Genomic DNA, 16247 nt, shown 5'->3' on the forward strand with positions numbered 1-16247 from the left:
TCACCTACAGCATAGTCTTACAAGCCTTCTTATAACCTCTACACAGTTCTCTTCCTTCAAGATACTGATATTTTTCCAAGGTAGCACCAGTGAGTGCCAAACTTCTCAGAACAGTGGCCACAAACAGGCTGCTGCATGCATAATCCAAGTCACGTGAACTCCTAAGAAACAGAACTGCAAGACTCTTGGATATTATTCACAACCATCTATTTATTTTCAATAGATATGGCCTTCCTAAGACTGCTGAAGTAACTATAACCACTATTTGGTCACTGTTGTTGCTGTGTCCCTGTGGATGGCTGTGGGTTAGGGTTCATAATTGTAGCCTTCAAGTGAGCAGTCCTCCATATACCATTTTTGGGAGCTAGGTCCAAGGTTTCTGAACAGTAGCTTAGGTTTTCTGCCTAGGTTTCCTATACTATTGAGGTTAATGAAGTGGTTGGAGAGGGTAGGATAGAAAGAATGCCATTTTAATTATGAAAGGGACTGATAAGTGCAGACATGTTGTGGGTATTTTGGAAAACAAGCTATGATGTTACAACATCAAGCTAGTAATTGCATAAGCATACTTGCAGTTAATTCTAAAGAATTATTGCCTTGCCTTGCCTTGCCTTCGTCTGAGTTGGAAATGTACAGGTGCAATGGAGTATCCTAGTTCACCAAATCATGACAATTAAACTACTGTGAAATGCAGAGCTCTGTTTCTCCTCTCACTGGCTGGCAGCTATGCTGGAGATATGTTATTGCATCATACTGGTATCATGTTTTATTTCCATGGTTTCACTTTCAGGAAAGAGAGCGATTTTTTCACTCTCTCATACCAGTCTATGGGAAAGCTAGTCATCAGTCTGGAAATCATGTAGTTAAATTATTAGCTTTTGGAATTAATTGAAAAACTTCTGAAGGCCAATAGAGCTACATCAGTCTACTCATTCATATCCGCAGTGTGGCCCATTAACACTATAATATACACATAGTCTTGAGAACTGGGGTCTATGTAAAACGTTTTCAAAAATTGATGCATTTAAAGTATTGTGTAAAGGAATAAAAGCAGACAGGACTAGTTAACTCTGAGTCCTTAGGCTGACATTTAATATTATTTGATTCTTACATGTTATGCTCTATTTCTTTCTTGTGTATTTTTTTTCCCTCTGAGACAATATCTTATTTTACTGTATGACTCAGTCCTGAAGGAATTACAACAGTGAAAGATGTCAAGAAAATAAAGGGAGCACCAGCCCCTCTTTAGTTCATGAGAACTTCAGATAAATCCCCTCAGGAAAGCTGAACTACAAAATTACTTGTTTTTTTTTAGTTCAAGGGCTTGTCAATACTTGAAAGGTATTGCAGATAAAACATTACTATCCAGTACTGTGTCTTATGCCCAGAAACAGTTTTGTACATTAATGGTGCTTTCATTGCTGGTAATTACTCCCTGCATTTGGAGGCAGAGGTGGGAGGATTATGAGTTTCTAATCCATACCAAGTTTTGCTAACTGATAGTGATGCCTATCTGGTAAATGTTGTTGCTTTTCAGCTATTTGGATTGTCTATCGGTTGACATCTATAGAATCTACTGGGTCAAAGTTAGCCTGACCAAATAGCCAGTTGATTTTAAATTTATGTTTTTGTACACCACCCAGAACTATCTTTCCCATCAGCCATTAGCTGAAAATTTCACATACCTGTGTGTGTGATCATATTTCTTACCCAAGAGTATTCATGCTACTATTCTGTGACTCAAGCTGCATTTACTTTCTCTGCAGAAGTCTTGTAAATATACTGTTACTCTAATAAGAAGAAAAACATGAAATCATGAATGTGGTTGTGGACCAAATGTATGAACAGAGAGTTTACAAAGGACAGATGTAGACTATAATTTTAATATCAGCAACAATTCTATAACTAGTTTCTCACAAAAGAACATAGTTAGCATCAAGCAGCAGCAAAAAGTCCCCATTAACTTCAATCTACTGCTTAGAATGGATAACAGGAATAAAAAGGAGCTAAAAGCATTACAATTTAAGCATTAGGATTAGCATTTAGTATTAAAGCATTACCATTCAAGCATTATTCCTTAAAAGAAAGAAAATAAAAGGATTGTATTAATACCTGATTTTTTTTTATTAAAAAACTTTGTAAAATAATTACAATGTTTGATCAGAAGCAAGAATATGTCTCTTCAACACGATGTTATTCAAGTAATTTGCTACCTGTCTTTCTCAAAGATTTGTTTTTAAAGGAACACTGCCAACATATGGATAGACTTTCAGTGAAATAAATACACCACTGAAAAATTCACCACAGGCAAGTCGAAAGAACTCTAGTTTCTGAATATATACTTGAATTAGAGCTCAAACACACTGGCCAGACTTTATGCTTTCTTGTTGTCTTGAGATGTTTTAAGTTATATTACCTTTGCTTAATAGATGCCACTGGCATGGGCACCGTATTTAGCATATGGTACATTCTCTATCCTTTAACATATGTGATCTGACCGAGGGCTACAATTTTGCTGCAAATAAAAGCTCTACAGTTTACTAAATAATTTAAGACTGAGAGCATCACTGAAGTAGACTATTTTGCTACAGAAGTATTAGTCATGATGTCTTTGCACTGTTTTCTTTTATAATCTTTTTAATGGGTGCAAGGGGTTTTGTCCTCGTTGCCCTGTGCAAATAGAATCCAACTAGGGGTGTCAACACTGAACACTTCAGAGAAGTATGTGTAATAATACACATGTGTTACATGGTGTTACGCTGACCATTCGACTACACCTGGTGCTTACTTCTGCTTTATGGAAGATCGAGGACACATCAACCAGCTTAGTATCTTATGGTAGGCATGTTCACAGAACTCAGCATATCAGGAGCAAAGTAACCCTGGATGGTTCATCAGTCTCATATTTCTCATATTCAATACTTGCCTGATTCACGTCTCTTAACTTTGTAGAACTAGACAAAGATTAACAAGTACATTAATAAAAATACATTAAATAAATCATGCTAGGTTTTTCATGACATCTGATAAGTGGCTGATAATTTCAGATCACAGCTCTTCAAGAGCTCTCCATTTTGAAAAAGAGAAAATAATACTATTCAGTTGCTTAATGGGATACTTTGGAGATGAGCCATGAACATGGATGACTTAAATTCCAGTTTTATTCTGGCTATGGGGTACTTCTGTTTGTATCTTATTTATTAAGCATCTTGTTTATATCTTAATCATTCATTAAGAGCAGTAATTGAAGTTCTAAAAATCCATAACCATTGTTGCTTTACTACTGTTGATGTCATTTATTGTTGATTTTAAGAAAAAATAAGTCTTGTCGATATTAAGTCCTTTTAAAATGCTCACTGTGGATTTATTCTGGGCAGATTTCCTACTTTACAAAACTTCTGTCTTAGTGAAGCAATTTACTACCATTTTTTTCTCAGTATTTAAGAATGGATATTTTCAATGCTACATAGCTTCAGTTTATGGTGGATAAGAGAAAGTGACTGCTTCCTGAGCTGAGTTGAGAATGGAATCAGTGGAAAGAGAGACAAATCTAGGGATGATCTGTGGATCAGCTGAAGACCAGAACCCTAGGGGGCAGACTGGCACAGACAGTTTATTACTGGAAGCAGAGGAGAATTCTGAGCTGAGGTCACTTAGCTGCATATTTATGAGCTCTCTTGTTGCTACTGTTATCCAAACACTTTGCAGATTCTGACAAAACTCTGTGACCCAAAATGAAATTACCCACTGTTTGGTGAACTAGTTTTCTGCCAGGTCAGGCAGCTGAAGAATTAAAATCAGCCTTTAGAGGAATATAACAAGCACTAGAGTTAGTGTAAGGTAAGCAGTGAAACATGAGGCAAGAACTGAGCAGGGAAAAGGACACTGCCATTTTGGAAAGTGGCAAGCTGTTAGATCTGCCTAAACCATCACACTTAATTGTATCCTAATTTCTCCTATGGAAGAAACAACTTTTGAATCATGTCCCATAGCATGCCACAAAAACTGGTAAATTACTTCTGGGCTACCTGGTGGATATATTTATAGTACGTGATAGTTTCTAGCTAGTACATGAATTTTTAAAGAAATGAAACACTAGATGGAGGTCTTTAGAAGTTAATTATAAATATACTAGCAATATGCCAAGAGAAAGAGAAAATTACACTGGTTTAATTGAAAGTTCTTACAGTAGTTTATTTATTTTTTTTGAATTAAACAAAATCAGCAAAACATGAAAAGCATTTATGGCAAAGTGACTATACTGCAATAAATTGTTCCACTGTTCTATCCCTGTTATGACTCTTCCTTACAATAGCTTGGGGTTTTTTATCTGTAATGTAGCACTGTAACCTACCCAAAGGCTCATGTGCCACAGGTGTTTATTTCTACATGACTATTGAGAATGGGACTGCAACTGTGGCTGGACACCATGTCAAATCCTTGTTCTAGGCCACAGAGAACAAAAGCTTTCTGGATTCAAAGAAAATACACAGTGGACTAAATGTTTCTGAAAGAGACATGGAGAGAGGCAGGGTAACAGTGGTAACTTAACCACACTCTGTTATAATGAGGAACATAGATCTAGGAAGTATTGCTGAAAGGTAGGTTGTAATATAAATAAAAAGCAGATAGCAATGACACTTCTGTGGAAGCAGCTGCTTCTTCTAGTGAGAATTTGCATTGAGTTAAGGTATGTAAAAACAACCATGCCTCATTTATCTCCATTGTTCACAAAATTATTTACTTTAATTATTTAACTGGCTACACCTGTAGAAATAGATAGACACGTAGATAAGGGTATTTATTTTGCCAACACAGTGCTATGGATTGCTTGGGACAGTACCCTGTGCAAAAAGTGCCAACAAGGGGCTGTAGTTCCTGCTGGCAGGGGATGAGGGTCTCAGATTTGTTCAGAACGGTGCACACAACAAAGAAACAAAAACCCAAAACCTCACATTCAGGAAGAAGTTAACGTATTAATCAATAGTACTAACCACTTCAGTCAATGAATGAAAAGAACTTCCCTATTCCTTATCTCGCAGTTCAAGCTTTAGGCACAAGTATTTGTTGGGACAATTTTTTCATCTTATTTTAAGGTTGTCAGCCAAATGATTCACCAGTTCCACACCTGAGTCTGGGCTACTTCTGACATGTTTCAGCAAGACTGATGAACCTTCACCATCCAGCCCCTGGAGGCTTGGCAACTTCTCAGCTACAAAGCTTTACTGTGTGTAGTTGCTTTCTACGTGCAGATCCGGTTGAAAACAAGTGAAGACTTTTCACTGTGTCAAAGCACCCAAGTGTCTGCTGACACTTGTACTGTTCATGAAACATCTGTGCCTTTCACAAGAAAAATAAACCAGAAAAAGACAGTCTGAGTTATGTTTTCATGTGCCTAAAAGCTGGACAATCTAAAGCATTCTTTAGAGATGGCTTGTCTTCAAAGTTAACAGAAAGTGCAGGGTTGCTGCACAATATAAACATACTTTAACCCATGAAAAAATCTTAATTTAGGTATTTTTGAATGAATGCTACCAAACTATGGCACGATATAGGTTATTGCACATGCTGTAAGGATATATTTAGGGCTTTAAGCAATCACAGGAAGGTTTTACTCTGCATCTTTAAAAAAATAAATATTGCGGTAATAGTTGACTTAAAATTTTAAAAAATAAACAATTTAAAATTCTTAATTTCTACAAACTCACAAGCTATAACTTGAAACTGTATTTATTTTATATTGGAAAGGACCTATAACTTTTAGGCACTTTTAAAAATTATATTGTAGAAATTCTAGCTTTTTACCAACACAAGCAAAGATTGACTTTTAAATACATTCAATTTTTTTCCTAAATGATGTTATACAATACTACAGTGAAACCCTTATTCTTCTACTACAGTACAAATGGTGCTACAGTGAAATGAGCTCTATAACTGACTAATTCTGTATGACTAGTTCCCATTGTATTATCTTAAAACTTGATGTTAATAGGAAAATCTGGATATAGAAATCTCTGCACATGTAACAGAGCATGATCTTATTTTAGCTTTTTAGCTTCCTAAAGTTGTGTTATACTAATTAAGGATTTTTGATTGGCAGAAATTAAGAATGGTGAATGCAAGTGATGAGCAAGCTCAAAACACTCCATGCAGGCCTCCCAGCAGCCTCTGCATGACACTTTGTAGAATCTGTGCATAGTTAGCTACACAGGTATTGGTTCTTTAATTTATTTAAATATAGGCCAGCCAGGGTCAGTGCTTTGAAAAGAAAGCTCTAGCGACCTGTCATCCTATTAAAATAAATTATTTGATGATTCAATAATGTAAAGAAGCCTTTATTTCGAGGATGAGCTGTTGTGATTTGTTAAGGGGTGTCTGAGAATATGTAAATGGTTATTAAAACTCACTAAGGTCTGTGCCAACATTAAGGGCCAGTGTTAAACTCCAAGGACTTAGAGTGAAACATGACTTTGACCTACATTGTGCTACAAGGTTGTCACCATAACTAAGTCTGTGAAACATGATCATGTGTGAAAAAGTGCACTTCTAGATTTATGAAACATAGAGAAGAGGTGCAGGGCTGCACTAGCGCCTGGGCTCTTGTGGACCCCTGGCCCTTGCCACTTCCTTTACCCAAAGAACAATTAACTTCAGGGGTTTTTTAATTTTTAAAATAAATATGGGACAATAAAATTGTGTTCTTTGGGAGGAATCAATTTCCATTTTCTTCTTTCCCTAAGAAAAAGTAAATCAGATGATAGCAAAAGCATAGCTGTCAGGGAGCAGGGGCCAGGCAAGTCAATAATGAGGCCAGGTATTGAATGCATGTAATTTATATACATTCCTTTTCCAGGTTAAGTGTAGATGGCCTGTCCACCTTAATCAACATCAGGGAAAGTTTGTCCCAAATTGATGATATGTGACATATCACAGCATGATTCCTTTGTCATCTCTACACATAATCCCTCCCTGATGCCAAGAGGATTGCAGCAGCTTTAGGTTCATGGTGTTTGCCTTCAATCTTACGGCTCTTTGTTGATGTTCAGCCATAATCACAAGTTTTGTCTCTTGTGCCCCAAATCCTCTGGGGATGCAGGAGCTGGCAGCAGGTATTACTGTCACCTATCAGTATTTCATTATACGTATTACAGTAATAAACACAGTAGTACAAGATGTTATGCAGATATTAAATATTATGTAAGTTAAGATGATACAGTACTACATGCTTTACTAGCAAACATGTACACAATGTCCAAAGAAGTAAAAAGTGCCTTGAAAACCAAAGCATGGGTAATCTCTCCTCAAACTGGAGAGACCCACGGCCTTCAAAAGTTCACAGTTGCCATGACGCCACTTCCCATGTGTGCCAGGTGTAAAAGCCATAAATATAATATTTGTAGCATGTTCTAGTTTTGGATTTGTTCCTGAAGATGTTTCTACTTTTCTACTTTTCCCACAGAAGACACTTCTAATGATGTTTTAATACTTTCATCCTTTCTGGTGATATCCACCATGGATTCCTGGTTCTCTTTAACAAATACCAGGTCCCGTTTGTGTAATTCATTGTTTTGATCTCCTGTGTTTGGTTCCTGGAACACTGTCCAGTCTTTCTTTGTAGCATCATTTGATCACATTTCACACAGTTGGTTATGCCTTTTGATTTCTGTGTCTCGCACAGCAGAACACTACCGGATGATAAGGGAATAATTTGTTTATTTGTTTAAATAAAAAGTAAGGTTAAATTGCGACGAAGAGGCACGGCAAGGAGATGCAGGCAAAGCCGGCCGGACGGCACCGCCATGGCCTGCGCGACTACTGCACCTCGGGCCCGGGCGCCGCCGCGGCCGAGCCCCCCCCAGCCCGGCAGAGCGGCCCAAGGGCCGCCACATTCCGACACTCGCTCCCTCGGGTCCGGAGCCCGCCCCGGCATCCCCGGCGTGAGGCGGGCCCATGCGGGAAGGAGGCGGTGCCGCGGGGCCCAGCCAGGGGCGAGAAGGAAGCGAGCGCTGAGGCAGCGGCGGGTGGTGGCTGGCGGGAGCTGGCTCTCCTGAGGAAGCTGCCGAGCAGGGAGGGAGCCGCGGGCCGATAGCGCTGCGGCCCCGGTGGGGCGGTGCTGGCGGTGGGCAGGGACTGAGCCCGTCCTGGGAGCATGCGGCGGCAGGAGGAGGAGGAGTGAAAAGCTGTGGTAGCGCCTCCGCTGAGAGCGGACTCCGGGAGGAAGATGGAGCCCTTTCCCAGCGGTGAGTACCCGGGCGGCCGCCGGAGCCCGGGACGGGGCCCCGGGGCCTCCCGGCGGAGCCGCGTCCAGCGGGTGCTGCTTGCCCAGAGGAAACGAGAGGCTTCGTAGTCTTGCTGCCGCTGTGGTCTGCGGCTTGAAAATTGTCTCAGGTTAATTAGGAATAGGTGTCTTGAACGCCAGAGGTGAGAGGAGCTCCCTCGCTTTTCGGCGCTGTTGCGCTTCTCGCTGCCCGGCCGGGGTCTCACTGACGCTGGGAAGCCGGGGCTACTTGTACACCAGCTGTACATTAGCCGTGTGTGGCACCAATGAAGGAGCCTCATAGGTGTCTGGGGTTCCAAAGCCATAGGAACCAGACCCGCTGTTCATAGCATTTTCCCGATCGGGGCATTCTCACCAGAGCGTGCCTCCCCCACCACCCCCCCCTCCCCCCGCCCCCCCGAGCAAAAGGAGAAGTAAAATACAGAACTATTAGCGGTGTACGAAATAGTGTTTCAGGTTGTTCATGAAAGCCAGAAGGCTTTCAGAGCTGCCCGTGCATTGACAGAAGTGCTTGGAATACCGACGTGGTTTGCATATGCTTAGACATAAGCATACGGGAGCGTTTGCTGGCATCGTGATACAGCAGTGTGTATGCATCCTGTGCTTGTGCCTGAAATGAAGCCATGAAAAGTCCGTGTTGCTACTGCCTCTACTAATAGTAACACATTCTACCCGTCCAGGACAGAGGAGGAAATGCAGCTCTCAGATCAAACTGAAACTGAAGTATGTTTGGTTAGATTCACCATGGCCAAATATGGAATTAGACAGTGGGTAAAAAACTAGCCTTCCTGCTCAAAACGCAGCACTTTTGTTGCAGGTGGGATTTGGTCTGTTAAATGACATGTTGGATAGCCATCGATAGAGTACCAAGTAGTGTTTGCTGCATCATATTTTAACTCCTCAGTGACCTGCCAAGTCAGAGTATGAAATTTGTGTCAAATTCAGAGACAACCCCATGCACTAAAAAATAAATTTTCTGTCTCATGGCAAGGGGGTTGGATGATCTTTAAGGTTCCTTCCAATACGTTCTGTGGTTCTATGAACCATGTTATGAATCTGAAAATACATCGTCATTGCTTTGCATTTCCCTTTTTTCAAACACATGAAATATCTCCTATAATTTGATGTTGCTGTTTAGAATCTGAAAGAAACTGAAGGTTATGAGCTCTGGGCATTTTTTGGTGGCATAACTAGCAAGAGAGACCTTTTCCCTCTTTCTTCGCTTTGTATTGTCATGTTAAAATTACAGTTTGTACAGTTGATGTTTTGGCTCTGTAGTTAATCTTGGCCTTGGTACAAGGTCTTTCAACTACAGCCTATTTCAGTCACAGGATTGTAGTCTGCATTCTTGTATGCATAGTATAAAGAGCTTGTCTTTAATAGTAATGCAGTTGGGGGAGAATTTTATTTTGAAGTCATCTTGCTAAGGCCAAGCCCTTTGAAAGAGATGAAATGTTGCTTAAAAGGTCTGTTTGGCATAATACTATTGCTGCACTGTGCAACAAAACATTTTAAAAAGTCTCCTCCATGCAAATGGAAGAAATGGACCTGTGGGCTTGAGCATGTACTGAAAAGCAGTCTTTCATGCGCTGAGCTTCCTAATTTTGTTCCCTGAAATGAAAAGCCTGCAGATGGTTAGAAGACTGGAAGGAAATATGGACCTGAAGTTGGTCAATAAATTTCTTTCTGAAAGCTCTGCTGAAAAGGACACCACAGAGAATATGCAAATATTAGAGCAAAGATGTTGCTCCGTATTTCTGATGATCTTGAAGCATGTCTGGTGCTCAACAGCAGCTGCAAAAATCTGAAGTGAAGAGGATGCTTTCATTATTGGCTTTTTGAATAGAATTTTCATTTTCATACCTGGAAAGCTTTTGGAAGCTTTTGTGGGCATCAAATTTTTCAAATAAACCGTGTTTTTGTTTTGTCTTTTACAATAGTTACGAATTTTGTTTGTGAGTCTATGCTGACTTGCAAAGTGCTGTTTAAATTCAGAAGAAAGGATGCCTATCACCGAAAGCTTACAATATTATACTTGTTGATCTCCCAGTTCTTTGGGGCTTTTAGCCTTGTAAAACACAGAGAAAAGACTGAATCTTAAGATTTTGCAAAAGCATTTTAGTTGGATTCAGAACTCTGATGCCCACTGGGCAAACTAGCAATGAGACAGTTTCTCGTTTCACTTTTTGGAAGTAGAGCTGTGTCAGAATGAGTATGTATCTTAAAATAGATTTTAAGGCAGCAAATGCACTATAGTGGATATAAAGCCTGGTTTCTCTAGTCCAGTATTTGGTGGGATATTTTTTTTCTTTTCCCTAAATAAAAGGAAAAACCACAGCCATTTCAAAAGTCAAAGAAACCCTTATCCTTTCTTTGAAATCCTAGTGGATGTGCTAAACTCTTTACTGTTTGAATAGCTTCTCCAGTGGAAATGCTCTGATAAACTAAATTTTTTTGTTTTTTTACTTCACCCCTTACCCCTGTACTGTAGACTTAGTTTTGGACCTCTTTGAAGAGATCTAGGCTGTGTCTTCCCCCCTGCCTAGGAATTTAGGCGGAGATAATGTATGAGGTCTGTAGCTCTAGAAGAACTGTTAATTGCATATTTATTTTTAGCACCTGGAATAGCTGAGTTAATCATAGAATATCTCAAGTTGGAAGGCAACTATAAGGATCATTAAGTGCAACTCCCTGATCCTCTTAAGACTACCTAAAACGAAACCATATAACTAAGTGTGGCATCTAGTTCCATGATCTCTGGCTGGCGTGATGCCGTAACCACATCCCTGTTCCAGTGACCAGCCACCCTCTCAATGAACAGCATTTTCCTGATGTCCCATTTGCACTTCCCCTTGAAAGTTATGAATGCTATAAATTAGTACATATTCTAGAAATGGTTACTGGTGGGATTTTTTATGAGATGGATTCCTCTGTTTTGCATGACTGTTCTTAATTTGAGATTTTTTCCTCAAAAATGAGTAATCAAAGTTTAATTAAAAGTTCATTAAAGGCTTCCTTATTGTTGCACATAATTAAGTTATATGGTCTCACATTCCTTTGAATTCTGCTCTGAATCAATGAGCAGAATTTATTTATTTTGACTAGTCACTTGTTACCTAAGCAGTTTCACTAAAATTTAAAGAAACAAATAAAAACAAGTGAATGAAGTGAAATACAGACTAAAGGGAATATGTAATGTAGTTTTGGACATATCTATTTTGGCCATCAATGCAAATTATTTAGCTTTAAGTCTTTTGCTTATTTTTAAGATTGTATGTGTTTCTGAAAGGTCATTTAGTCATTTCCTGTTGAATATATTAAATATGTAAGTTTTCTGCTTGAGATAGAAAAAAGAGGTACAAATGAGCTATTACTGAGTTTCTCATTTAAGACAAGTGACATGCATAAACTTGCAACTGCAGCTGGGATAACTTGTGATGATCTGTTGAAGTGCAAATAATGCTCACTTTCACTGACATTCCTGAATTATTTTTATCCTTTTCATGCACAACAGATGCAATCTTTGATACTAATTACATTACTAAATTTATGAACAAAATAAAAAGACTTATGGGAAGAAGTGTGGGGTTCTTTTGGAAAGTAAAAATAAATTGAGTTAGGTAATGCTCTTTACAAAATGAAAATGTTATTTGCAAAGTCTAGTTATTTCAGGTAGTTCCTGTCAATTCTAAAATGTTCTTGGTCTTTGTGTTAATTTTGTTCAGTACAGAAATGTATTGGAGGTTGCAGAAGTGTGTTCCTGTGTTGATAGCTTTAGTTGTATTGGGGGCAGAAGGCATAGCCTTGACTGCCAATGTTTTACACTGTTGTGTCATGAAGCAGAAGGGTTCCTGTTTGTTTTAAATTGTTACTCAGTCCTAAACAACAGGTTGAGTAATCTTTTTTTGGTAAGAGGTCAGTTCTTAATGTATTTATTTCTGACCTGTGTTTTGCCTATCCTATAAATTATTACTAGGAAAAAAATGCTGGTTTAATCTGTTGATAAGTGTGAATTTTATGTTGAGTGCATGGTGCTGGGTAGTAGTTTTCCACAAAGCCATGTTGTAGTATCTGCTCTTGTGCTCCTGTGTCAGCTCAGCTGAACAGGAACCTGTTTTTTTAAAGTGTTGGGGATGTGTTTGCTTTTACTGCTTCACTGTGAACTCCCTGCCAAGCAGTGGATGTTCAGAAGGGGAATTCAGTAACTTAAAGAATGTCTAAAGATGAGAGTATAGGTGCTAACATTTGTATTTTTCCACTAAGTTAGTATTTCACTTGCAGAATTAAACCATGGAGTATTTATGTGTGTTTATCTCATAAGTAAAAAAAATGATGAATGCTTATGTTGACCACAGTATCTACCTGTAAAAGTATTCCAGGACTGTCTTGTGATCTTTTTTTGGAAGATAATGTAAAGTTGAGTAAGCCACATTGTTGAGGCTATGTCAATGTGTGGACAAAGCCCTGTAATGACTGCCATAAAAAATGGTAGAAACAAATAAAAGCAAGGATAAAACCGCCTCTGTTTGTTTCACTAGTCAGAATACTTTTTTCATATCAGATGTGCATTGGTGTAACAATTGCATTCAAAGAGGCTGAATTTTTCTTTATTTAAAGCATCATCTGATTTCAGTAGTGATGAATTCAGAGAATTCAGGTTTCTCTTTTTCATCTTTTCTTAAACCCATTGGTTTAAGAAAGTTCAGTGAATTTCCAGTTCTCCAGCACAATTTCTTTTTCATGAAGTACAAAAGTAAAGATTGTATAGAAGAGCAAAAACATTAAGATTTCTTTATGATAGGGAACAGTATTATTCCCTTGTCTATCAAGAAATGTATGCATGGCAGCTGCTACTTAGACTTCTTTCCAACAGTACCTTAAAATAAGACCATACTAACTTTTAAAATAAACCAGGATTTTGTGTGATCTGTGTTTTAATTGCCTCAAAGTATTAAAGAGTACATATGTACCTTTTGAAGTTGTGTTTTGACTACTTATGATACTGCTTTAAATAATGGAAGTATATTAACCTTAAACTGTAATAATCAAAAAAAGATTTGTGATTTGTGCCTTTTTGTACACAGAAATATCGATATTCCTGAAGGAAATTTGAAGTAAGGAGGGGAGGGAAAATGTCTGGAAAACTTATCTAGTGGATCAGAGACAGGAATTTCAGGGTAATACAGTGTGCTGGGTTCTGCGCAGTTTGTGTCTATGGGGCACAGCTGATTCTTTATTGCTTCATGAGTGTTGTCTTAAAATAGATGTTCAAGAAAGACCTCAGAGTCTTCTTATGGATTTTTCAGGGCGTGTAGTAGTCTACTGAAGCAGTGGTGTACTTTACTACATCTGGTGGAGAGTGCAGAAGTGGAATCCTGATTCCACTGAAACATGAGATGCTTTCAATCACCCGTTTGTTCATGTGGAAATAAAGTGAGTTGTGATTTTGGGATTTGTTTTTTTATTCCAATCAAAACTCCCGCCAAGATGTTTGGAGGAATGTTTCAGTGTGCTTTATTAAGTATAACTGTATGTAGAGAGCTTTCCTTTGTTTGTAATCGCTCTAACATTGAAGGATTATATAACGTATATTCTGTTAACTGGAGTTCTTGTGTAACAATACTTCTACCAGACTGCCATTGACTTTTATGGAGAATCAATTGTGTTCAAAACTCAAAATTCAAAGAACGTGCCTAATTCACCTACTATTCTAGAGACTAATAGTGGTTTTTATTTAAGCCTTTTTTTTTGTATAAAAACTGTCAGTTTCTTCAGTAACAGTGAGTTGGTAGCGCATTAGTAGAACCACTTTTACTATTTTTCATGCGTGAAAAACAAAAGTTCTGGACATAGCAAGACTTGTGTTATTGGGAGATCAAAACATTTTGATATGCTTTAGAGGCCTCATACTTCTGACCTGTAAACCATTACAAGAGAAAAACAAAGAGTAGGTTTTTAGAAAATGGGACTGTGAATACAGTATGTGTAAACTGTGAGTTGCCATAAAAACTTGTGCTTTTTATCATTGATGGAGATATTAATGAGGCTTTAGTATCTTGTGTGGCACAAATGAATAATCATAAATGTGAATCATTGAATGATTTAGTTTGCAAGGGACCTTCTGAAAAGTGTCTGGTATCTGAGCTGCCCACACCCCCATGGTGATGGTTGTTATGATGATAATTTCAAAGCTGATATATGATATCTGGATAGGGTTTTAGAGCAATTTACATCTGAGTATGTCCTAAGCTAGCAGGCAGACACACTGCCACTTCTTTCTTTATCAATACCTTTGTCTCGTTATATCATGAGACTGAGAAAAATGTAGGTAGGTATATTTTTGCTCTGTTAAGATGATACAAAACTTACTCTGTCAAGAATCATAGGCAGTAACCTCTAGATATTGTTGAGTCTTGCTTTCTGTGAACTGGACTGCCGGTTGCAGAGCAGTGAATGCATAATGTTTGCTTGTGACCTACAAATGGTTGGCACAGTTGGAATTGTCAAGTGTGTATTAAGCTACAGTAGTAATCCAGAAGGCACATTGGGTTGCTTCAATAGAGAGTGTTTAAGACAAGAGGATGTGATTCTACCCATTTATTGCTAAAAGCAAACAAAAGAACAAAAAGATTAGTCAAGCGTGAGTTTGTGTACAGTCTACCAGATTCTATACCTAACTGTTAGATGTTTCAGAAAACTCTCAAATTTTTTCTTCTGAACAACTGGTACCAGCAGAGAGATGTTTTGTATCCTTAGCTGTGATGAGCCTGGTATTTATCAGTCATGAAATTTATGGACAGATGTTGTGAAGAGGATGGTCATGAGTTCTGAATATGGGAGTGGAGTAGCTCAAGAAATTTGAGACACAACTTCCTGGGTGTGTCTTAAGATTCAGGACCTTTTTGTTAGATTGTGGTTAAACATTTTATGTGATTTGAATTGCAAAACATGCCTTTGGTAAGATTGGAAACAGGAAACTAAAACAGCCATATTCTATAATTAAAGCCAGAAGCTTCTTTCCTATCCATTTTTTTGTTCAACCAATGGCTGAGGATTGAACACTGCCTCAACCTTGTAGAAGGTTTTCCTTCTCAGTAGTTTACAAAGAGGAAAGTGTAATTTAAAACCACTTACTCTTTCCTTCCCTCCACTTCCCCACATTTTCTCATAGGAAATGTAACTAGTACCAGATTTAAACTTGAAAATATGTAGTTAAATGTGAATGGATGTGATAGATATCTGTTGGATATCAAAATCTAGGCTAAACTTGGTTTGGTTAGCCTTAAGTTCTCTTATTTCCTCTTAGCTGCAGATGAATAATTATGACAAAAATAAGTCACAATTTTTTGCCAGTTGTATAGGTGGAGTACTCAGTAAATGATCCAGTCACATCTTCCCTTCCTATGACACTTACTTTTTATTGATAACATAAAAATGAAAATTTGAGAAGAAGTCTCAATAGTAGCTTGGATATTTACATGTAAATGTAATTGGTAAATGGTGATACGTAATTGGTCAAAGTGGTTCTTCAGCCTGAGGTCCTGCTGAAGAAAAAGCAATGGTACGTTGCTTAAAAATCAGGAAGAGACTTTCAGAGAACCATTCAGAAGCACCCAAGACTAATAAACAGTGACTTCCTTGAAATTACACTCCTTGCTCATGTTACTTATGGCAACTTTAGATAAGAGAGGGTCTTAAAATACACAATCACACATTGCTTTAATTTCCATGATACAGTGAATTGGAAGGGGTTTGCACCAGTCTATGTGCAGAAGCTTGTTGTTGAAGTATTAATCTCACATTCATTTTAAAAACTCACATGAACAAGTAAACGGCAGAAGTAGACCTTGCAGGATAGCTTGAAGGGGCAAGTGACCTTGTAAGACTTGGAACTGGAGTTCCCTTGCACATTTTGGAGTGGAAAGCAAAATTTCTCCTCCTTTGCAATACAGGAAAATCTATTAATTTT

General features: G+C 38.3%; 1 protein-coding gene across 2 annotated transcripts in view; it reads left to right on the top strand.

Annotated features, from left to right (window-relative positions):
• Positions 1-8091: 8091 nt before the first annotated feature.
• LNPEP (leucyl and cystinyl aminopeptidase) overlaps positions 8092-16247 on the top strand; it is a 55703-nt gene continuing 47547 nt past the window's right edge. The window contains exon 1 of one of the 2 annotated variants that reach the window (XM_015615104.3): positions 8092-8240. Coding sequence is in view for 1 of the 2 variants with exons in the window: in XM_015615103.3 (XP_015470589.1) it covers positions 8222-8240 (19 nt within the window). In the remaining variant the exon portion in view is untranslated. The remainder of the gene's footprint in view (positions 8241-16247) is intronic. The other variant, XM_015615103.3, reaches the window with a different exon arrangement.

The sequence above is a fragment of the Parus major genome, chromosome Z (genome assembly GCF_001522545.3).
Source record: "Parus major isolate Abel chromosome Z, Parus_major1.1, whole genome shotgun sequence".
NCBI classification, from domain to species: Eukaryota; Metazoa; Chordata; class Aves; order Passeriformes; family Paridae; genus Parus; species Parus major.